A 25,995-nucleotide genomic window follows, 5' to 3' on the forward strand; every position below is an offset into this window, starting at 1 on the left:
AGCCGTCTAAAACAGGAGTCCCCAGCCCTGGGCCACGGACCTATCCTGGCCCATGGCACGTTAGGAACTGAGCCACACAGCAGGAGGTGAGCAGCGGGTAAGTGAGGGAAGCTTCGTCTGTATTTACAGCTGCTTGCCATTGCTCGCATCACCCCCTGAGCTCCGCCTCCTGTCAGATCAGCGGCGGCATTAGATTCTCATAGGAGTCAGAACCCTACTGTGAGCTGCACATGGAAGAGATCTAGGTTGTGCCCTCCTGATGAGAATCCAGTGCCTGCTGATCTTAGACAGAGCTGAGGCAGTGATGCTAGCGCTGGGGAGCGGCTGCAAATACAGATCATCATTAGCAGAGAGGTCTGACTGCACAGAGACCATAATACATCAATTGCTTGCAGACATATCAAAACCCTGTCAGTGAGTGGCAAATGAAAACAAGCTCAGGGCTCCCACTGATTCTGCATTATGGTGAGTTGTATAATTATTTCATTATATATTACAATGTAATTATAATAGAAATAAAGTGCACAATAAATGTAATGTGCTTGAATCATCCCAAAACCATACCCCCAGACTCCGGTCCATGGAAAAATTGTCCTCCACGAAACTGGTCCCTGGTTGGGGACCACTGTTCTAAAACATCCTTATGTCATTTGCCTTTAAACCTATATAAATCGCAAAGCACACTAAGCCACACTGTCACACTCTTGTTCATGTTGGTGTGAAGAAGGGGGAGAAAAGGGAAAGTGTTGGTAGTAACATCACGAGCTGTTTTTAGAAGGACATCAGACACTTGGGCTGAAAAAACAGTGAGGAAAAGAGGCGTAACCAACCAACTTGATGACAGATAAGAGCTTCCTGATGGTTTTACAATGCATTCTGTTTTATTTGCTGCGTTTCATACACAAACATGATATTAGGCAGAAAAAAGAGGTTCCAGAATAAGCCAGGTGTTTCAGACTTGAAGGCTTACTGGGGCAGCTGGTAATACATTATAAATGTGACATTGTGATACAAATGAACGTATTTACAAAACAGAAACAGACTTACAGACTTAGAGAACGAAATTATGGTAAAGAGGGAAAGCATGGGGGAAGGGAGAGTTAGGGAGTTTGGGATTAACATGTATACACCGCTGTATTTAAAATGGATAACCAACAAAGACCTACTGTATGGCACAGAGAACTCTGCTCAATATTATGTAACAGCTTAAATGGGAAAAGAATTTGAATAAGAATAGATATATGTATATGTATAACTGAATCACTTTGCTGTACCCCTGAAACTATCAACGTTGTTATCCAACTGTACTCCAATATAAAATAAAAAGTGAAAAATAAAATAAAATAAACGTGACATTGCAGGGCAAGAGGTGATAGGCTACTGAGGTCTGTTGCTGACCTGGACTGAAATACCACCACTCAAAGACACTCCAAGCCAACTAAAAAATAATAAGTGCGCCAAAGCAAACGTCTGGAGCCTGCATTTGCTTCTTGAGCTATCAATCTGTGCTCCTTGGAATTAATTTTTGCCTGGGAAAATAGGGAATTGGAACTTAAAAGAAGTCTAAAACAGAATAATCATATCAAAAGGCAGGGAAAGGATACAAGAAGGGCTTTTTTTCAATTACCCTTCATGCCATAGTGTCTCTGAAAACAGCTTTCACTAAATAGATGATCTTGGGCAACGGAATTCCTTCTTTTCTCCAAATTCTGCATGAAGTCCTGTATTTTTATTTGCTACATCAACAGTCTTAATTGAAGGGCCCTTCCAGAGAGAGAGTATTCACCTTTCATCATCCTCAGTTTACTTAAGCATTTGTAAAATGGGCTTGGTTTTGTTCTGTTTTAATGCAGAAAGTACATGGAAATACTTGTTGGCCCACCATGTTACATTTTGTTTTGTTTTGTTTTTTATGGTAGGAAAAAACACAGACTGCTACTTTGAAGAGCTCATTAGCAGTTATTAAAATGTCGATAACAGTTTCTGGAGCTTTACCAGCAGAGATCTTCCAAAGAAGGGTTTGGAAGTTGAAGCTAAATCTGTGTGCTTTGCAGAGTGGGAAAGGGTGGGGTTGGTGGGAAAGTGTCTGTTGATATCATTCACATGAACGGGGAAAAAATGTTTTTTTTACTTATGAGATCACTTTAGCATGCAGATTTCATGGTGACCACTCCAGCTTCCAGGAGCCCCCAGATAATGCAAACAATGATCCCTGTTTATTTAGGTTGCATGAATGCTTCATCCAAGGGCTAAGGGGACTTAGACTGTGTCCTTGGTCTTCTGTAGTATTTTACTCTTTATTTGGGGCCTCATCTTTCTCACCTGGTGAGTTCTGTACAGTTTGGAATAAACATATCAACTGTAGAATGAAACAACCTCCTTTCTCCCACTAGCATTTATCTCTTGGGCAGCTTCTTTGAGGGAGGTGCCTTTCCCCTTAGCTTTAGGATTTAATGTGTTTGGTTATCTGGCTATTTTCTCAGACTCGTCTCCATTTTCACCACACTGTGTCCATAATAGTTGTGTTGTTCAATTCTACTAGAGAATTACCCAACTTCTCTGTATATCAGCAAAGAGGCTCAGAGCCAAACATTTGATCCTGACACAGGATCCGTGTTTCAGTGACACCTGAGAGAGTCTGTGCTACTTTGATTGCTAGCAAGGAGACATTGTTTTAAAACAGACCGAAGTAGATCTCACAAGGAAGTCTCTAATTCACCAAAAATGATGATCATCGTAATACCATAGCAAGGAGGGAGAAGGCCTTTCTCCACACTGACAAAGATCAAGTTTACATAAATGTCTACTCTGCGGATGCGGCAGGGCTCAATACAATGTGCCCTGGGGGCTCAGTGCCAACAGCTTGAATTACTGCGTGAGATGTCAGGTATTTCAAGATCTTCTCATATTATTTCAGATCTGAAAATAATAGTTATGTGGCTTTGCCCCAAATGCCTGGAGTTTCTAATTCCCTTAGAAGGATTGCACAATGTCAAAGCTTTGGTAATTCTAAGAAATGAAATCCAGCCAGATGTTGAGAAAAAGCAAGATTCTCTGTGTCAGTGGTTAATATGATATTTTCTTTGTCTACAGCAAGAAAAGCCCAGGCTTCTCGAGCCTTTGGATTATGAAACTGTCATTGAAGAACTTGAAAGGACCTATCAGAATGATCCCCTTCGAGATCTCCTATTCTTCCCCAGTGACGACTTTTCAGTAAGTATTGTCTTTTCAAGTCATCTAAATTTAGGAGGGCCCTACAGGGTAATGGATGATCCTCCCAAATGGGGGTTGCTGTCTTCCCTTATAGGTTTGGGGAGCTCAGCCCTCTTCCTGTGGTCACCCTACATCACCGTTGTCACAGAGGAAACCCATAGCTGGCAATAGAAAGTGCCCAAGGGCCTTCTACAGTTGGAAGATGGGAGGCTCAGTGATACAGTGGCCACGTGGGATGGGAGGGGCATGGGGTGCTGCCTGGCTTCAGGTGGTACTTGTGTCCCTGGCAATACCTGGATTTCTAACCCCTTACCTGGCCTCACAGAGCACTTCCTCCCTTAGGCTTATAACTAACAGCTTCCGAGCAGCTGAAACCAACCAATGGCAGAGGTGGGAATCTCTTGGCACAAAAGATGCAGTTCTTAAAAATCATGATTCATCTTGGTTGTCCTTTATTGTGCCTTGTAGGCAAGGAAAGGTAGGCAAGAGCATCTTCACGGAAGGATTTGTGATCTGAGATGTGTCCCCTTTAGGACAACGCTCACTGGCACACAGAACATTCCAGAGGGTAGTGGGAATAAATGAAAAGGAAATTCATTTTGGAGGCAAGCACAGGAAAATCATGCGTGGTGCGCACCCACATGTTCCAGACATTCCATCTGAAGCACGTTTCAGTTGTTAGGGAATATCTGTATAAACAGAGATCTCAGTGCGCAGATGGTAACTTTCTCTTTCCTTTTCTAAGAGAAAGGTAGTCTCAGCCATCACAAACATGAACGTCTTAAAGGAGATGAAAAGGCAGTTCCAAGGTAACCCTGTGAAACAGCCATTGTCCGTGGAAGCCTCTGGCGAGTTGCTGGGGTGCCAGGGCATACACTTCCTCAAACAGCCTCAAACTTCCATTCCTTCTCTTATCTCTGGGGCAGATCTGGCTTCTGGCTTCTAAAGGTCCATTTTTTCCCCTTGCTTTTTGGATTAATAAAAAAAGTAGGTATCTGGAAGTCAACAATTTTCTGTTCCAAGTACTGAGTTGGAAAAAAGGAGACAGATTTGTAGGTGGGAAAAAAGAAACTCTTCCAGTCTGTTTTTCAGACTTTTAAATGTCTCTCACTTGAGTATTTGACACACTTTAAGAAAGACTTACTCGGCCAGAAATCTTGTTTCCGTGCTCGGACAAGACCACGGGGCCTGAACTGCAAGCACAAAGTTGAACCACGTTTTATGTTTTAATTCCACATCCTCATTTTCTTTCAGACCAAAGGTGAGGCTTGAAGCAGTCTCTTTCTGTCAAACAGCACACACACAAAGAAATTGACACTTGGAGCCCCTTTTCCTCTAGCTCTGTTATTGAGAAATATGTCAAAAGCTACTCCAAGTTCTCCCAGCTTAAGGAGAGAATGGAGGCATGTAGATCCATGTAACATTTGTACTGAATTTGAATTAATTTTTTGGCATCTTTCCACACTCATTTAAGTTAAGGCTGGTCTGATTACTCTGTGTCCTTTGCTATCCTTAATGGAGCAAACAGAGCATATAATAACATATCAATACTTCCGTATTTTCCCAATGTAAACATCCAGTAAATACACTGAATCCCTTTATCCTGGGCTTGCTTAGACCCTTCTGTGGCCACCCCATTGGCTTCAAAACAAAGGGCAGACACCGCAGCATTTCCCGAGGGCTTCTCCACGATCTGCTTCTTGCCCATTTCTCAAGGCCATGGTCTTCCTCCCCGACCCGACCCCCCACCCTGTCTTACACAGTCACCCTCATTTCCAACGGGGGTGAAACACTAGCAATTCTCAATGTCACATTCTGTCACCCCTCACACGATGTCCTTCCTTTATTCATTCAACAAACATATGATTTAATATCGAATGTTAGATATTAATCTCAGAATGGGGAGATAGCAGTGATTAGACAGAAATTACCTTGTTTTAATGAAGCGTACCTCCTGATGGGAGGAATCGGGCAAAAAAAAAAAGTAAACAAATTAATTATCAAGATAATTTGTATAAAGACCAGTTCTATGAAGATTGCACAGGGCCATGTAATAGAAATAACAAGGGGAAGAACTGAGCTGGACTGGATGGTGAAGGGCACCTCTGACAAGCTGGCATTTGAGCTGAGTTGTGAATTCCCAAGGAGGACCAACCCTGCTCAATCCTGAGGAAGGAAGCGGAGTTGGGGGCTGCAGGAAGCAGCTCCAAAGGCCCTGGAGAGTTCTGAAATTAAAGAGCGGTATGGATGGACAGCCAGAGTGGTCAGAGTTGAGGTCAGGCAAGGACAAGATAAAACATTTGCATCTTATTTGAAAGGCATGGTGGCAAATCACTGGAGTGTTTCAAGAAGAGGAACAAGTGACCTGGTGTATATTATTAAAAGCTCACCTGGCCTCCTCATGAAGAGCACATAACAGGGTGTAGAGGAAGCTGGGAACCAGCTGAGAGCATAGTTCCCAATTAGCAGGTGTTCAAGAGATACTTGAGGCCACCTATTATCAGAAAATATTGTATTAGACAAACAGCTAAATTTTCATTTGCATGAAATTATATTTTGAGAAACAAAAGGATAGTATTGAATATTATTACCACATAAAGTTGCCAGTTTTTGAACAATATTCAGATGGCGTGCTTTCCTGCTTTCCTACTCTGCAGAGTAGGGGTTGACAGACTGTGGCTCTTGGGTGGCCTGTTACCTAATTTTGTGTGTCTCGTGAACTAAGTATAGTTTTATGTTTTTTAAAAGAGTACCTTGTTTTATTTTCTTCATAGAAATGGTAAAATAGTTGAAGGAAAAAAGAATATTTTATTACCCCTTAAAAATTATTTGAACTTCAGATTTTGGTATCCATAAATAAAGTTTTATTTGAATCCAGTGACACCCATTCATTCACCTATAGTCAATGGCCGCTTTCATGATACAGCTGTAGAGTCACAACAGAGCTGCAGTAATTGCAGCACAGAGAGAGGGCCCTAAAAGTTTTACTGCCTGACTCTTTACAGAAGAAGTTTGGAGATCCCAGCTACACAGTACAACCGTGTTCATTTTTGGGGTTTTCTCCTCTCACGTAGAGTAAAGCCCTTCTTTGACTGCCCTCTGCCACTGTCTGCTCCCTCCACAGCCTGCATCACATTTCAGGGGTGTTGCTCACCAACAGCAAGGCTTCTGTTCATCTGACTAGGGTATCATTTCCCAGGCCCATTCTTGAGCAACGGATAAGGATGCTCTGGGATGTGTGCGCACAGCCCCCACTCACCCAATGGGAAGTAGTAATTAAGTGGGCACTCCAGTACCAAAGCATCTCAGGATGGAAGGAGGGGAATGGCCCCAAACTCCCCACCCTCCCTCCAAATGTCCTTTCCAGTTGTGCCCTCTGGATGGAAGAATCCAGCTCCCTTCTGTGCTTCCACGTTACCAAGCACCCACACTTGCAGCAGACGTGATTCATTACTTGGTTTGTTTAATCAATATTTATTCAGCACCCACGAGGTGCTGACTATAGAGCAGCACTTCCTAGACACTGACAAGAAAAGCAAAAGCCCTGTGCTTAAGGAGTGTGTGCCCTAATATGGATGAAAACTAAAGATGATTAAGAATGCTTATGGTTAAGAAATAACAAGAAATGGGCTTCATCCGGTTCTTGATACCCCTTAAAGGAGATGATTTTTTTACTAAGGCAATATTCCATTCACACTGCTAGCCCAAGCCATCATCATCCTTTTTTGGCCTGGATCCCCAGAAGTGGCCTTTAACCGGTCTTCCTGCCTCCTTCTTTGCCTTGTTTTGATTTATTCAAAGGAAGCTTTTGGAAATACAAATCAGATAATGCCATGCCTCTAGTTAAAACTTTCCAGTGGTTTCCCATTGCTTCTAGAGTCAAATCCAGCTTCTCACCTGGCTCCTGACCATCTCTGAGCCCTTACCTCCTAGCTCTGTTTCCCTAGGTCACTACACAGATACCTAGCTCTCTTTGTGTTCCGTGAGTTTGCGCAGCCCACCCTCTCTGTGGGGCCTTTATGCCCCTACACAGTTGGTTCATGTCTTACTTTCATGATTCAGTTCAAATGCTACCTCTTCAAAGAGCCATCTCTGACTCCCAACCTACATTACCCCACCCCCACCCTGTGTTTATCACATCCTCCTGTTTGCTTCTCTTCATAACACTTACCAGTACCTAGAAAGATCTTGGTTTGCTTTTTTACTCCTGTCATGTGTTTCTCACCATCAGAGAGTAGCCTCGAGCAGGCCAGGGATGTCCCTGCCTTGATCATGGCGAGACCCGCAGCCACTGGCACTTGGCACCAAGCAGGTGGAAAATGAATATTTCATGAGTTGTCTTTCAGACACATGTAGGTAATTACTTTAGAATATAACTTTGGGTACCTTTAGGAACCAAAAAGTCCATTCCGAAATGAAATTTGAGAATAAAGAGAATGAAGTCATTGGCTTTGCTTGAGATCATTAATATGACACTTTCCTCTGTGACACAACTTGACATATCACCTTAAAGAAACAGCACCAATATCATGAACCCCTTCTCCAGCGGCTCGTTCCATCTGGTACAGTGACTGGCACTTAGGCGCTATCAACAAAGGCTAATTTTCTCCCTGTAACACCATGTACTTATTCACTTGCTTTCTGTTACTAGGCAAGGGAGAAATCAATTCATATCTATATTTTAAGTACCCAACACAACGTCTGGCTCATGGGCATTCAATAAACATTGTTGAACATTAAAATCAAATCGTCTTCTTCCAGATTAAGAAACCAAAGTAGAAGCATTTTCCTCTTTCTTGGCCCATGAGGTAGAAACTCTTCCGCCGGTGCGTGGGTTCTGGGAGCAAGCAATGTGATCTTCTCTACTGCTTGCATGGTAGTGATTACTTGGAATAAGCAGTCTAGATGCATTTGTTAACTCATTCATTTCAAAAACATGTACTCCTTCAATAATTGTATCTGCTACTCTTGTTCTTCTCATCTTTCTTTTTGAAGCTGGTAGTAATAGAAGCTTAAAACCAAAAAATAAAGAACTTAGTCACCAAATTGTGGCTTCACAAAATACGCAAGGAGAGTAAGGAAGGAAAACAAGAGCTAAGGAACAGTTTCAAGGACACACTGAATCATATCATGGAGTGATTCAGTGGAAGGAGAAACTGATAGAGAACAGAAGAACAAAAAAGTGAGAAAGCCAGAAATGAGTTTCTTGCTGAGCAAAAGAGAGAGAAAGCCTGAAATGGCATCATTTCTGGGAGATGTAAAAACCTTAAAGAAGAAAGCTCAGAGGTCTGAAAGCAATACTGACACTGCGGAAGGGCCACCTGATCACCTGTATTTCCATGCTGCCCACCCCAGTCACACTGGTCTATTTGCACTCGGTTTCCTTGCCCACCTTCCGTGAGTTGCACTGTAGACAGCAAGGACACCAACATGAACAAGAAGCAGTGCTTCCACCTGAAAGGTTAGACTTTCAACACCAGTCAGTGGCATTTTCAAAGTCCAAGGTCTACATCGCACATCTGAAATAGCCTGTCGAGAGGATTAACTTGATCTTCTCAAATCCTTTCTTGATATCAGGATCCGAGTCTCAGGGGTCTCCAGTGAATGCATCCTGCAATTTTCATGGCTTATTATCAAGACTTCGTGAATTGTGCTTTCTTAACATTTGTTCTTTCATAGAATGTTTTTAGCTGTAAAAAAGCAACTGACACATGGGGACTTCCAGGCTCAACCACATGGGTCATTTTGTGAGAGGAAGTAGAAAGACCTTAGCATCTTTTAAATGGAAAAGCAGAAAGGCTGTGAGCATTTATTTTTTTCTTCTTGCATCTCTTACTGAGACACAGCCTAACATTTTATTGGAATGTCAATCTCCTTTTAATCCTTGACTTCTTAGCCTGAAAAGCAGACTCTAAATGGCTCTTGGTGTTCATGCAAGAACACTGTGATTGCAAGTTAAAAGCTAAGTAAATGTCTTTGTCACACTAGGTTATTCTAAGTTATAATATTCCTCTTGTTTACAAGCTAATGAAGCTGAGATTTGGAAAGGCTCTTGTTCAAGTATTTAGAGTAAATGTAATGAAAGAAATCAAACATAAGCACCTTGACTTTTGTTATTAGAGTTTCTGTCTAAACAGCATGCTCTGAGCCACGTGCTTCTTAGAAAAATAAGGTACAATATTTGCGGGAAATATTAACTCCCTGAATCCCACAGTGAGTGGTACCATTGTCATATTGCAGAGAAGGGATTCTAGAGAGCTTACTTCAATTCAGTAAGGATATGTGGAGACTGCTGTGGACTTGATTGTGCTAGGAATATATGTCCACATAAAGACTTCTATGTGAATAATCACAGCAGCATTATTCATAACTCAAAGTGGAAATAACCCACATGTCCATCAGCTGAAGAGTGGATAAACAAAATGTGGTATATCCATACAATGCAATATTATTCAGCCATAAAAAGGAATGAAGTACCGATACATGTTACAACATGGGTGAACCTTGAAAACATTATGCTAAGTGAAAGAGGTCAGTCCCAAAAGAGTACCCATGGTATGATTCCATTTATGAAATGTCCACAATAGGCAAATCCATACAGACAGAAAGCTGGTTAGAGTTGCCTAGGGCTAGGGAGAAGAGAGAAAGGGAAGTAACTGCTAGTGGATGTGGGGTTTCTTTGGAGGGTGATGAAAATACTCTAAAATTAAATAGTGATGATGATTGCATAATCCTGTGCATAGGCTTAAAACCACTGAATTCATTTTAAAAGCATGAATTTTATGGCATGTCAATTATATCTTAATAGCACTGCTAATTTAAAAAAAAAAGGATTGTTCTGGGCATTAAATAGGGGTAATGTAGATGGTCAGAGACAGGATACCAAAAAATTCATAAAAACATGTCTGCACTCAAGTACTTCACTCTTTAAAAAGAATAACAAAATATACCAGAGATGCAACAAATAACATGGCAAAACATTTCATTTATAGATATATTGTATTGCCAAAGCAAATTTAATGTGGCTTGCTTACCTACTAAAGTACACACATGTAAAATGACTGACTGAATTCATCACTGGCAGAGCTTTTGGGTCTAAAATATCTTATAGTTTAGCTGCAGACACTTCATGGGTGATACAGACAGTAAATCATAGTTCAGAGAAGAGAAGATATATATTGGATGAATTAGAGAGAATTTTCAAAAGAAGTTGGCATCTATATCAAACCTGAGATCAGGAAAGAACAAGGAAAGAAAAGGATTTTCTGAGAGGAGGAGGAGCACGGGCAAGGCACGTGCAGGAGTGAGCCCAGCACAGAAGAAGGGATGTGAGCAGCCACAGGAAAAGGTGCCATGGCTGGTTGGCTGCGGTGGCTTGGCTCATGTCTTAGGCCTGTTGCTCCTCATGGGACCATATCTGCAGGCCTCACATGGAGCAGGCTTCCTCCCTGTGCTTCCTTGGAGACTGAGCTTAGACCACAGCCTCTCAGTCCTTGCCAAGGGGAGACTCTGGTGCAATAATTATCTTTCTATTGTTGGAACCCCTGTTCTATTAATACTCACACTTTTCCATGCATAACATGTTTTGTTCCTACCTCCTTGGAGGAGTTGAGATGCATTTTGGAGCCTAGAAAATGAAGCATAGAAAAAGAAGGGAAGTGACTTGCTCAGTGGTTTGCTTGTCCAAGAGTAAAATGTCTTGAAACAGGTCTCCAAAGTTCCCTGTGTACTTAAATACTATGATGGGTGAGTCACCATGCTTGACTTGGCTGGATGATGCCTAGGGTCCATTTATGGGCAAATGCTCACAATTTGTGCATTTCCCATTCAATTTAACTTCAGCAAAACAAGAGGGACCTTTCCCTTAAAGCGCAATGAAAATATTAATGTGAAATTCTCATGTATTTAAAAAAAAATAAAATCATAATACTGTTCTGAATGGGATAAAAAAATGTTTTTGCAAGCAACAAATGTAGTATGTGTCTGCTCTACTAGGATAAAAAGCAATATCAGTGTTTTAATTTGAGAAATTTAGGTGAAGATTACTTTTAAACACACAGTTACATTAGAATTGACCGTGAAGTGTTAGTTAATAGTCCTTAGTGTGAGGCTTGTTGGCTTCTAAAGCTCAGACTGAAGGGTTACTCTAAACACCATCATTTTAGTCCTCTTTTTTGAGCATCTGGGATCTACAATACTGTCAGAGAGAGCTTTGCTTAGCTCCAAGATGGGAAAAGCAACTTCTTTTTTAGACTTTGACAGTGGCCTTTGGCCAATTGAGAAATGGCCCCTATGTGCTTGGAATGAAGTCTTCTGTTGTCGTTTTAGCCAGCAGAATGGTGGCTGTGACAAAGCCACAAAGACTACCCACTGCAGAGTAGAAGGATCCATAAAGTGTCAGGGCTGCAGTGGAGGATGTCTGAATGTCATGGACCCGAAACTACAAATGCTGGCCTGCACACCTCTTTTCATAAATAAAAGGACAGTTTTTATTTCCAAATGCCTAATCTCTGGACAATAGGCCCCTTTTAAGACTCTCTCACCAAGAGAGGAGCTCGGCTGAGCTCCAGTGCCGTCTCAGTGCCGTCTCATGCTGCTGAACTCTGCTAACTGTCGACCAGAGGGTTTATAAAAGAGAACAGGAAGTCTGTTGTGGCCAAGGCAATTTGTAGTGGTCTGAAAGCATCTAATTCTCAGAAAAGAAATTCTTTGTAACCATATTAATACCCTTAACAAATATGACTGTATACTTTTTTCTTATTTGATCGATTTATTTTTGCTTCAACAGAGACACATGAAAGAAATTTAAAATGAGCATGATGGGGATGGGGGTTAAGAGCTGCAGACTGTTATGTATAAAATAAATAAGCTACAAGGATGTATAGTACAATACAGGGAATATAATCAGTATTTTGCAGTAACTATTAATGGAATAGAACCTTTAAAAATTGTGAATCACTATGTTGTATACCTGTAACTTATATAATGTTGTACATCAACTGTACTTCAATTTAAAAAATGAAAAAAAATTAAAAATGAGTAGAAGCACTACAATTCTTGCAGTTTTATGGAGGCCTTCTGCTTTTTTAGGCAAATTCTCCAGCATTATGACAAACTGTAACTGAGGTTAATAGCATGGTATTATACATGTATTCCTTTTCTTGTATCTGTGTACTCTGTGCAAAGTATTAGATGTGCATGTTGTAAAATATTGTTTTAGATTTATCGCGTGATTGCATAAGTATGATTCAGCCCCGGCTGCCTTATTTAGTAAAGAATCAACATCATCTCATAACTAGAGGTCATCAGAAATCACACATAACCATTGGACAGATGACTAATTTTTATTACCTCAATTGAATGAATTTCCAGTCTCATACATCGAATATGAGCATTAGCCTATGTATTTGGGACCCTAATCTTTACTCTGTGGCATCACAAATCAAGTAGTCATGTGATTATTATTACTGGACACCTGACCTCACCTTCCAGAAACCTACTATTAAGAAAAAGAAAAAAAACGCTTCTTAAACCAGCTCAGTATTCACTCTGTGATTGAACTATACCACAGAGTACTGATCTTAGTGGGACAATGGTATAACTAAATGGGAAACTAAACTTTGGGCCCCTTTACTTTCCATCAGACTTAGAGTATTTTAGAGCAGCTATTATTTTTTAAAGGCAAAAAAATCAATAAGAAACTGTACTGGATAATAAAAAAGAGGAATCTTTTGCTTTTTATATAAAAATTTTATTATAAAATAATGAAATATAGAAAAAATGTTTAATTAGAGGAAAACAATCCTTAATATTGCCAGGAGATCACAATATGTAATGTTCCCTGGAAACCAGCCAAGTTACACCTTGTATCTGCAAATTATCTGTCCAAACAGGAAATAAATTATCCCCGAATAATTGAAATCCAGCAGTAACCCCCAAAGCTCAATTTAGACATGGATTTTCATCTTCTACTCCAACCTTTCAATAGAGTTTGTTTACTGTTTATCTTCTAACAGACTGAATAACATAAAAGAAGCAACTTGAAAGAGGAAATTCAAAAGGAATTAAAAATCTAAAATCAAGACAATAATAAATTCTAAATTGGCCCCTGCACACTTCCCATGGGAAGCAGTGGTTCCCTGTGTGTGTATCTGTGCTTGGCTTGAATCGACAACCATGTCCTCCGAGCACTTCCTAACTCTGTTCACACCAACTGCAGTCAAATCTTGGGGCAAATGCACTGACCAAGGGGCTCTGTATCTATGTTTCAAGATGAGCATTTATTTTGAATACATACATCATGTGTGTTATGTATAGTTTTCTCATTATTTTTGTCCTCTGAGCATGTTAGAGTCACGTGACATTCTTCCACTTTCAGTGTTCAAACCTCATCTTCCCAATATGTACATAAATGCAAGCACACCCACACACACAGATACACTCATACACCACCCACTTACACATGCACACACACATACTCACACATGACACACACACGCGTGCAATCAAATACAGCATACCTTCATGCATAATTACACTCACATTCACACACCAGGCACACACCACACACACACATTCACACAGACATACTTATACACTACATGCAACTACATGTGCTCACACAGATACATCCACACACACACACCACATGCATACACAGAATGCATACATGCATATCACATGCCCTCAACACACTCAACATGTATTTGAGCACCCAAACCAGGTGCTGAGGTTATAGCAGTGAACAAAACAGATCAAATTTCTTACCCATGAGGAGCTCCACTTCCAGAGTGAAGAGAAAAGGGGATTTGAAGAAAATATGAGGCTAGAATTGGAAGAAAAGGACCGGTGCTGCCCTTGGTGGCAGAGCTGGCAGCTGCAGCTGTGAACTCAGAAGACTAAATTCCCTGGACCCCTCTCCTTCCCAAAGTAAGGATGGGTTTTGAGACTCTCAACTATTTTAATAATTAGTCTAGAAAACATGCCCTTCATCTAGAATAGTTCAAATGAACTTTATTTTGTGCTTCAAAAATACTGATGAATCATTTGTGAGTTTGGGGATGTACAAAATAAGAGATCCCAACTGTTGGTACCACGTATGTTAACAGACTCATTATCCCAGCATCTGTGTAATTGCCAAGGAGTACAGACTAAAGGAAGCTGGTAGCAGGTGATGGAAAGTTACTGTTTTATGGCATCCCATGAGATATGTACAGAGGAGACAATCTATGAATTCTATTTTAAATGTCTTATTTTAACAGATTCTTTATATTTTTCATGTATATCCATTTAATAAAAAGCCGTTTGTTTAGCACTGAATTTGAAAATGTTTTATTTAATTCAATGAAAATGAAGATACCAAAGACATGGTTTGTTTTCTTCAAGGTCCAGATTTACCAAATACCCTTTCTTCTCTCCCACCATAATTGTGGCAACATGTACACACACACACACACACACACACACACACATACTCACACACAGAGCTTCTGAAAGGGGCTAAATTTGCCTTGTGGATATTCAAGAGATTATTTACAGTAGGATTAAAATAATGCTGATTTTGTAAGTTTTCTTTTTCATTTCACATGTATTTTATCAGTAGCATTAAGAACAAAAATGATACCAATATAAATAAACTAGTCAAAATATACAGATGCCCAAATTTTTGTTTTCTGCAGGGAAGGAAACAGCTTAAAATTATGAGCTTCACAAATAAAACAGTAATTGTAATACAGTATTATAATCCTCCCTATGTGCTGGGGATACATTCCAAGACTCCTAGTGGATGCCTGAAACTGCAAATAGTACCAAACTTTATACATAGAATGTTTTTTCCTATACACACATTCCTATAATAAAGTTTAGTTTATAAATTAGGCACAGTAAAAGATTAACAACAACTAATAATAAAATACAATTATAACAACATACTGTAATAAAAATTATGTGCATGTGCTCTATCACAGTATCTTCTATGGTACTCACCCTTCTTCCTGTGATGATGAGAGATGATAAATGCCTAGGTGATGAGATGAAGTGAGTTGAACGATGTTGTGACATAGTATTAGGCTACTATTTGTTAACTTTCTGACAGTATATCAGAAGGAGGGTCTTCCTGGATCATGGAGCCCTGAGGATGTCAATGAGATGGGATAGTGGGGACAGATAGAGTGGGACGGCTCGAGATTCCATCATGCTACTCAGAACAGCACACAATTTCAAACTTATGAATTGTTTACTTCTGGAAGTTTCCTTTAATATTTTTGGACCATAGTTAACCATGTGTAACTGAAACCACAGAGAAAGGGGGACTAACATAATGCCAGTAGTGGTAATTAAAAGAGGTTTGAACCTTCCCTCCTAGAGATTAAATTGGTAAGAACTATGGAAGTTTCTCTGTTCTTAATGCTAAGATCTAATACACTTCCTTATTGTGACTTTGGTATAGTGGTCTGCTCAATGCTTTAAGTTGGAAGGCTTAATTTCCTTTCCTTGTTCCTCTCAGACAGCCACAGTTTCTTGGGACATCAGAACATTGTATTCAACAGTACCTGAAGATGCAGAGCACAAAGCAGAAAATTTACTGGTGAAAGAGGTAAATGTGATGCTTCCAATCCTTTATTTTATAAAGCTTTGCTCTCCCCCATGTAGTTCCTACTACAACTTAATATTTTTGTTGTCTCCCTCTCCTTCTCAATAGGGAATTCCAAATGCTGTGGTTAGTTAATGTCTTTCAACTTTTATCACCTGTTATTTCCTGTGAATCGTTTTTCATTATCTGATGACCATTCAAGTTTTAGAATTTTTAAATTTTGTTTTCCCCACATTGAGAAATATTTGAATATCCTTAACAAAAAGATTTAATTTTATTTTCCTTGTTTAGATTGAGTTGTAGGAAAGGCCATACTATGTGACAATTGTTGGATGACAGAGTTTCTATTTTAAGAGATTTCTTTCAAGTGTTAACTGTAGAAATAGTTAATGGGAAAACCATGTGGACAGCTTAAAGGGACTGATAAAAGGCTGTTGGTGTAGCATCTACTTGCATTTAGTTGGTGTAGGAGAGGCCTATAAAACTGCTACATCTTCTAACCAGACTACAGGGGGCTTTGGGGCAGGGATTGGGCCCACACTTAACAGCTACTTAACAGAATTCTATTGAATGAATAAATGAAGCCAGTCCCTCCTTTACAGAAAAGGCAATGATAACATTTAGCCCAGCACAGGTCAGACTGAAAGTAGTGGGATCTAAATGCAGTCTTTAGGGCTTCCTAGGTGGCACAGTGGTTAAGAATCCACCTGCCAATGCAGGGGACACGAGTTCGAGCCCTGCCCCAGGAAGATCCCACGTGCTGCGGAGCAACTAAGCCCGTGCGCCACAACTATTGAGCCTGCTCTTTAGAGCCCGTGAGCCACAACTGTTGAGCCCATGTGCTGCAACTACTGAAGCCCATGCGCCTAGAGCCCGTGCTCCACAACAAGAGAAGCCACGGCAATGAGGAGCCCACGCACCACAACAAAGAGTAGCCACCGCTCACTGCAACTAAAAGAAAGCCCCATGCACAGCAACAAAGACCCAACACAGCCAATAAAATAAATTTAAAAAAACAAGTTATAAATAAATAAATAAATAAATGCAGCCTTTAATCCTGAGAAAGTAGTATATCCCAATTAGGATTTAAATAAAAAGCTACATAAAATAGCAAAACCCTTTCTCAGCTCTTAAACATATCTGTATGAGTAGAAGTTAGCCTTATTAGTGTACAGTACATATAAATCCTAACCTGATTAATCATACATATTTTATGTTGGACTATTCAATCCAGGTCATCTTTGCCATAGGTTTGCCTTTTTTTCTCAATTCTATCATTTCATGTTTATTTTCTTGAAGTTCACATTAAATTATAACACCTCCTAAGAAGGTTAAAAAAAAAAGAAAAAAATGCAAATTCAGATAACAACAGGATATCTGAGTATACTGTTTTCACATTTACTGATAAAAATGTGATGTCAGTACCATAATATTTTGTTTACAGTTGCCTTAGAGGGAGTCTTAGTATCTAGTAGGGCATCACTGTTCTTAAAAAAAAGAAGAGTTGGAAAATCATTTTCTACACAAGCAAATCAGAATCATTGAGACTAGGTCTACAAAAGTCCTGCAGTAAATATGTATTGACTTAGGTAGGATTTGAAATGTTTATGATATTGAATTCCTAACAGGGAATATTTAACTAGGTTTTTTTATGTGTTCTTTACTAAAATATTGCACTTTCTTAGTAAAGATCTTGAACTTTGTTGTCAAATTTATTTCCATGTATTTTACAGTTTTGTTGCAAATGTGAGTAGACCCATTTCCTTCTCTTACCGTTCATTGCTGATATTTTTTAAAAGCTATTGATTTTCAAATATGAATAACTAGCTTACTAAACTCTCTGATCCTAATAGTTTTTTAAATTTTTAAGTGTGTAGTCATATCATCTGCAAAAAAAAATTGAGTTTTTTTCTAGTAAGTATGTTGTTTAATTCTTATTTTATTACCTAATATCTCTAAGACAATATTGAATAATAATGCTAAAATCAGGGATCCTGTCTTACTCTTGATTTGGGGTTTTATGACAGCTTCAGGTACAAAAGAAAGGTCTAAGAAGGGTCTTTCTTGGTCTTTCTCAAGTTTAAGAGGGGCCTTCTTGGCCTACACGGTGCTTATAAAGATTGGCTATGCTGTGTTATGAGATTCATATTCAGCCTATTGAGATAATAGCTTTTTTGCTTGAATTCAGCACTGTTATAGAATTAATAGGTTGCTGTCCTATGAATACATACTTGTGTTTCTGGTGTAAACTTTCTTGTGCAAGTTGTATTATTACCTTAATACTTTACTACATTAGAATTGCTAATTTTTTTCAAATTTTTGTGTTTATATTCATGAGTGAGATTTGGCTCTAGTTTTTCTTTTTTCCTTTTGTATTAGAGAAATGTTAGCTTTAAAAAATAGAGACATTCTCCATCTTTTCCTGTCTTCTGAAATTAAAAAAAAAATAGCCAGTGAAATAAAACAGAGTATCTAAAAACAGATCCAGGTACATATGATTACTTAATAAGCGGTAGCTGTGGCACTTCAAATTCTCTGGGGAAGGAGGGACAATTCAACAAATACCATTTGGCTATCCATTTTGGACAAAAATAAAGTTAGGGTTCTATCTCACAGTACACGTAAAAATTAACTCCAGATGAATTTTTAAAATCTTAATTTTATAAACAAAAGTTATAAAAATGTAAGAAAACATTTGTTGGTGGAAAGTTATGGGAAATGGACACATTTAACAAATAAAAGTTTTAAATTTTTATGATGAATGAAACCATAGATCAAGCCAAAAGAAAATACTTAGTGAACTTATTTGCAACTCATGATATTTTTTGCTACACGCCCCCATACACATTTCTAATACTCAAAATTCTGCAAATTAATAAGAAAAAGATAAATAACCCAAGAAAATATGAGCAAAAAGATAGAAGCAGGAAGTTCAAAAAGAGCAGGAGTTTAAGACTAAGTTGGCCAAGAAGCATACAAAATTGCTAAGCTACACTTATAATCACAGAAATACAAATTAAAACGAAAATGACCTATAATATCTGAATGAAGAAAAATTTTAAGTTGAATATCATTTAATGATAATAGAAATATAGGAAAATAAACACTATCACACAGTGTTTGTAATTCTCACGTCTATAGCTTTTTGAGATATTCAAATGCATCTTTTAAGTCATACATGTCAGTATGCAACATGCATATTAGAAAAACAAATACTAGAGCATAAAAATATAATTACAAGCATGAGTATGGCAGCACCAGACAGTTTGTAATGCAATTGATAAGGGTAAGGTTGAATATATTTTTGCACATCTATATTTTATAATAATAAATAGCCAATAAAAATTACATACACTTAAGTGTATTAACTGGAATGCCCATGATATGCTGTTAAGAGAAGAACATTGCAGAATATACAGTATATCATTGGAGATATTAAAAAATATTTGAATATTTAAATATGTTATATAAGTCTAGAAATAGTATTAAAAAATACACATTAAATTCATAACATTGGTTACCTCACAAGTTTGGGATTATAGGGAGGAGGTAGAGATTGATTTTCAATGTATATATTCTATATTGTTGTGATGTTACAAACAAATTTTTGGACTTAAAAAATATTTTCAAAAAAGTTACTTAGAACATATCAAAAAATGCTGCCAGAATTGGAAGCAATTCGAGCCTTTCCTCCAAAAGTCATTAGGAAGCCACCTTAGAGACTTCATCAGATTATTTATTATTATTATTACTTTAGTTTGATAATGAAAGTATCATATGGAACGATCAAAATCCCATATGTGTTTTGCTTTATGTTATGCTTTATCTGCTGGGCCCCTCTGTCCATCAAAGAAGCCAGTTAGGTTCTTCTGACATAGTTCATTCTTAATCATTTGTAATATAACATAATTTATAATATAATATAGTTTAATTTGAATGGATTTATAAACACTTCCATGATTTTAGATTCCTTTCTTGGTCCTTGCACCTCTTTCTGGGTGTATAGAGTATCTGTGTGTTCCAGATTGTCTGCAGTCTCTCTCCTTTAGGCTGTGGAAAATTTCTCACATGAATCAGGGGTTCTCAGCTCTCCCCTAGAGGTCTCTAGTACCTGAGGCTTTCAAGGCCTTGGATTTGGTTGCCAGCCTGCTTCAGCTTTTTTGCCTCTTCACACCTGCTCATTTTATTGCCTGGTAAGCCGTTGGGGTAGGACCAATCAGCTCAAAGACCAAATGCCAGAACCCAATCAGAAACCACACCCCCAATGTCTGGATCCAACCAAGGTGTCAAGTTTAGCTCCTTTCCTGGGGAAAAGGATGGCCTGAAAAGTAGGTCAGTGCAACACTGGAGACCTCTAAGGATATTCTCGGGTTCTTAGAAGCCTTTAGTTTTGTTTGTACTTTCTTGAGCTTCTGCCCCACAACTTCAAATGGCCAAATTGATCCCTTTATTTCTGTAGTTCTCTAAGAATGTCCACTTCAGCTGAGAATAGGTTGACCACAAAATATGCCTTTGTCTTGCTATTTCTCCTGGGGATAAATTTTTACCTTCACCTTTGTTCCTATATTAATTTCCTTTCAACTACTTGCAGCTGGGATTATTCCTCCTTTACTCACGTCTACCCTCTGCTTCTCATTTCTCCTGAGAACTGCTCTAAGGAGAAGTCAGGTGGAATGCCTTTTACCTTAAACACCAGGTATCTGCCAGACTTTCAGGCTGCAAATCTCAGGACAGAGGATCCACCTTGGCAACATGAATGAATCTTCTTATAATGTTTTTCCCAACTGCGTGGATCTAAAGTAGGAAAAAGAGAAGAAGAAGAAGAAGAAAGTGGAGGAAGCCTGGGAAGAAACTCTTTTATTCGCTGCTAATTTTTCTGGATCACTGGCCATGAAAACTCTTTGGGAATTCCCATAGTTGTACTTGTTTTTAAGGGAGAAGATAAAGTGAAACTTGTGCCCTAGGATAGAAAGAAGAGAAACCCAATTGCAAACATCGCATGATGATAATGGAACATGAGTAGCCGAGCCTGGAGACAGTAGATAAAAAGAAAGGGGTCACCAGAGAGCTGGGTTAAGACTGAGAAATGACCCCAGAGAATCATGCTGGCAGAAAGTCTTGACCTCAATAGCTAATCGCTACTGATCTTTATTGACTACTTACTCTGTGCCAGATATGCTTTGCAGCCCTTTGCTTGCAGTAATTACAGACATACGTTTCATCACTACCATCATCATCACCTTTTAATGATGAGGAAACTTTCATAGAAAAATTATGGAGTGTGTCCAGCATCATAGAGCTGGGAATAGACAGGCCCGACCCCCCCGACCTCTGCCCTCTGGCCCCTGGCGTCTTAACCACGATGCCAACTGTGCGTGTGTGCTTTGCTTATAGCTGTCCTCTGGAAGGAAACACTTGTCTCAGTCCTCGCCCTAACAACCCCTCTGTAGCTTTGTAACCCTGATGCATGTAGTTAGTGGACCACACTTTGAGAAGCATTGGCTGAGTTTTGAAACCAAAGTTGCCAGCACTGAAATGAATTCATTGATGTTTGTAGGGTTTTGTAGAAACACGTGTTTCCCTTACAGTGGTTGCTGCCTCACACTAAGCAACCTTTTTGGTCCACCCTGTGCTAAATTGCCCTATGGCTCCCCACGGGGTGGCAAGGACAAATACCCTGGTTGCTAGGCAACAAACTGTCATGAATCTCATTTAAACACATCAAGTTCAATACTAATTTTGAATTCTCCCTCTCTTCACTCTGACAACTCTGAGCCTCTTAGGAAAGGCAGTAGGCATTTACTTTTTTAAATCTTGAATGACTTTGTGTTTTTAATGGGAGTTTTAAATAAAATGAACAAATTCTCCCTTTTCTGTTTTATCTGTTATTCATTCTCTTCTGTGTCTATTAAATATAAAATTCCCCAGACAAGAGTATAGGTGTACTTAGTATCCACTAAGGCACTTTACATTTATGTTAAACTAACCCAAGAGTTCAGCAACATATATATAACATATATACATATAAAACACATTCTGTGTTATAAGTATTACTACCTCATTTTACAGCCTACAAGGCAGATTCCAAACAATTAAATATTTGCTCAAGTACATACAGAAGCAGAATTAAGGCTTTGATCTCTCTGACCCCATGCTCCATGCTCTTACCCACTTTGCTACCTCTGATCCTTTGAAAAATACCTTTAAACCATGCACTTAATAGCGTGACCTAATGGGGATGTTTCCACTGTTCACAAGGGAGTATGTCCTTCATTTTAACAAGCATTTAACAGTTCTGCCTCAACTTCTCCATTTTTAAGTGAGGATATTAATAACCCCAATGCTGTGTTTCTAAAAATGAATACAGCAATGGTATGAAAACACTTGGAAAATAACAAGCGGGGAGCCATGTCTTTATCTGATCCTCATAAATGGCTTAAAATCAACATCTATAACCATAAAAAATATGAAACACTTCGGTGATACAACAAGCACCACTTTCTCCCACAAGGGCTCAGGGGAGCAATTAAAGGGATCTATAAATAGGATGCAGACTTCCTAAGCAAAACTTCTACAGCAAAGTTTTCAATTTAATACACACAAAACACTAACACGAAGCTCTTGGTTTGGTCTCTCTTAACAAAAAAGATGAGAGAGCAGAGAATTGGGGATAATACAGTGGCCCAACAGGGAGCAAGGGTCCAGGGACCACTTCACCTGAATGGCTGGGAGAAATACCAAGTACTAAGGTAGCAACAAAGCCCTCTGTAATTTCTAGAAACCAACCTGCAGCAGGAGTAGAATAATGACGAAGTGAGGGGTAAGTCTTGAGTTCAAGAATACAAGTCTCACTTTGGTCAAGACATAAAGCAGCTGAGGACTTAAGAGTTGTGGAAACATTAAAAGAATGGGAGCAAAATATCTGCACCTACATCTATATCTGAATATGTATATATAAGCACACATACACAGAATGATTATGTACCATCCTCATCCAGAAAGTACTAAGTTACTGAGGCAAGGAAAAGTTCAGATTTTAAGCAGGGTATCCAGACCAGACATAGTTGAATTCTCCAGAAAAAATAACAACAGGACCCAAGACTGAACAGGAGAAACACGCCAGGTTCAAAGAAGACAGACTAAATGTGGTTGAAATCTCTAGGCTCCCATAGAAAACGCACATGAAAAACCAAGAGAAAAAAATGGTTGAGATCAGAGCAGACATCAATTTCATATAGACACAGAGTGTTCTGCAGAAAGCCAGAGCTGCAGGATGTTCACAGGTCACACACACACACACACACACAAGTCTTTAACTAGCTAACATCCATTCAGACTGCCTTAGAAGGAAATATGGCATGAAATATTTCCCAAGTTTATTTGACCATGCAGAAATTCTATTTCCCCTCCAATTTTCTTGAGAATCATCTTTCAGAAATGCTGAAGTAAGTCTGACAGAAGGAAATAATCAGGAGCTAGAGGCACAGTACAGCTCAAGTAAAACAGAATCAGCTATCGAGTGAGCTTTGACAGGCAGTTCATTAAGGGAGATGGTGATGAAGAGAAAGGGAATATTAAAGCCTCTAAAAGGTCAAGTCAATTGTTTCTTTCTATGGCCACATCCATTCTTAATTGTTATCATTAGTGTCAAAAATGTCTACCTTTGTCCAGAGTAAACCTCTAACAGTGCTAAGACACAATCCCAGATACACTCAGTGAAGGGAGTTCTGTAGACTTTTCCTTATGCAGCAAATTATAAGTAAAAACAAGGTTAATTTCAAATTTGGAAATAAATAATAATAATCATAAAGCTCAGAGTAATACTTTTTTCAGCCCTTAAATTTCTTCTCTCAACCCCCTATCTAATTATCAGGTTATTTTTTCTCATGTCCCAAAGGCAAATGCAAATTCAGTGACTTAAACAAGCTGTACCTTTAGATATACACAGAAACTGCTTCTCCCAGCCCAGCTGGGTGGAGCTAATTACTGTAGCTTTGCAAACGGTTAAATCCTTTATATAGAAAGTTCCTCTCTTACTGATTTATGTTGTTACTATGAATCACATAGAAAGTATATGCAATAAAGGGCCTTATCCGCTGCATGAGAGGTTGGACTGGGTTTATTATTCACCAACATTTATAACTTACTAAGCTACTGATACCACCTGGATGTAACACAGTCAAGGAGCTCACCACCAGGCAGGAAGTGACAGACCTGTGATCAGATCAGCAAAACAACTAACAAGAACCCCTGGAGTATTACTGTAAAATAGAGAAACAAGGTCAGGTTCGCGTGTAAGAAAAAAATAACTAAAGGCAGACCAGAGAATGGATTGGCTGGCTTGGGGGGATGAGTAACACTGAAGGGAAGTTGGACAGATAGGAGACTATTTATTTAATAGCCCAGCTGGGTTAAAGATCTGTACTAACGAATGGCAGCATGATTGTGACGACAGTGAAGAGCTGTTAAGGAGACAGAATTGACAGGAGTTGATGATGGAAAAGAAAGTAAAGGAGAGGACTCTGCTGGTGATGACTCCCACTTTTCTGGCGTGGGCCAGTAATTTAAATAAGTTACCCAGAAGAAAGTACAGATTGCTCAAGCAGGGATGGATGAAGTAAATAAGCTAATCTCTGGCAGACATGCAGAGAGAGATATCCAAGAAGATACATACATAGGTTTCAATGTAGAAGGAAGGGGTTGGGTGCTGCCTCTGGATTTGAAAGTTGAAGCTTTGAGCCTGGAAGAGCTTGCCCAGGAATGCCATGAGGCAGGTCCCTGAGCGATGCTGCCCCGTAAGGGGCTGGCAGAGGGGGCCCAGCAGAGGAAGTGGAGGTGGAGTGGATGGGGAGGTAGGAAGAAATCAGGGAGGAATTGATTTCTCAGAATCAAAGAACTGTCAATAGCATAGCGGGAGTGAGCCAATGGTGTAAGACGCTAAAGACATGTCAAGATTGGGTAATTCAGTGGATCGGGTAATTCAGAGTCATCGGCGGTTCTTTAACAGAGCAGTCTCAGAAGTGTGATCACAACCTGATTACAGTGGGTTGAACTCTGAAGAGATGTGAGATATGTTATTGTATCAATGAGGGTGCTAGTATATTGTTGTCCCTTTCCCTAGAAAGTGCTTTGAGGGTCAACTCAGTACAAATATTGAAACTCTTCAGGCAGAGTAACCTATGCATTCTGAAGTTAAAAATAGCTCAGGAGACTGTTAAGTTATATACCAAAATAATGCTTAATTTATTAAGAAGCAAAATTGTGTAACTATGGAAAACAATATGACCAAATGAGTATAGTATTGAAAATGAATTTCTTCCTCTTCCTCTTATTCCTCTTCTACCATTTGAACCCAGACAAGTGGCATTCAATTAACCCAAGAGAAAATTATAAATAGTCAAGGTAGAGGCTGCATAATGTTGAGAAGTAAAGGAGATTTTAAGCAACATGGGTCCTAGGCATTTCAAAGAAAATTATGAGGAGAGGGAAATTGCCATAATTTCACATGTATTTCATGCTGCCCCATTTTGTTAACTGAAAGAAACGTACCTCAATAGAATGAAATGTATCTCGTCTGAAGAAAACACAGGGAATTTCGTTTCTTACTTTTATGGTTAAAATAATTTTGTACCCTTTATGTTTAATTTTGGACTGTATATTGTGTACATTGATAAAGAAACCATTCTTTTAACCAAAATGCCTTTGTACTCTATACAAATTGTTTGAATCTCACATGTAGAATAATGTGTAGTCCAACTTACCCAGAAATAAGAATGAGTCTTTCAATAAATGATTCTGGGTTTTTTTGCATGTATAAATAAATTAAATAAAAATGAATGCTGTTTTCTGATTCTGAATCATTGGGCAGCAAATGAGCAGTTCTAATGCATTCATTAACTTTGGACCAGAGCATGGTAAACATGCTTTTCTTCCATCTAGAACTAACTCCTCTGCTGTGACATCAGGGTACGTGCACGATTTAAATTACTGGAAGATATTGGGAAAATACTACTATAAAAATTTCCCCAAATTAAAAAAAAAATCTTAAGCCTTTCTTAATAAAATTAGTGCAAATAAAAAGATTTTTGTTTTTGTTTTGAAGAAGGAGGCTCTTAATTCACTAGCGGAGGTTTTGCGGGAGGTTAAGGGACTTTTCATTCTGTTTATTTTTTAAAAGTAAATTTATAAGT

General features: G+C 38.9%; 1 protein-coding gene across 4 annotated transcripts in view; it reads left to right on the forward strand.

The window, feature by feature from the left end:
* The window catches only part of DOCK10 (dedicator of cytokinesis 10), a 261,399-nt gene that overhangs the window by 109,758 nt on the left and 125,646 nt on the right, over positions 1 to 25,995 (forward strand). For all 4 annotated transcript variants that reach the window (XM_057744533.1, XM_057744534.1, XM_057744532.1 and 1 more), the window contains exons 2-3: positions 3,094 to 3,213; positions 15,719 to 15,808. In XM_057744533.1, coding sequence (XP_057600516.1) covers positions 3,094 to 3,213; positions 15,719 to 15,808 — 210 coding nt within the window. The remainder of the gene's footprint in view (positions 1 to 3,093; positions 3,214 to 15,718; positions 15,809 to 25,995) is intronic.

This window comes from Hippopotamus amphibius, chromosome 8, assembly GCF_030028045.1.
Source record: "Hippopotamus amphibius kiboko isolate mHipAmp2 chromosome 8, mHipAmp2.hap2, whole genome shotgun sequence".
In the NCBI taxonomy this organism is placed as follows: domain Eukaryota; kingdom Metazoa; phylum Chordata; class Mammalia; order Artiodactyla; family Hippopotamidae; genus Hippopotamus; species Hippopotamus amphibius.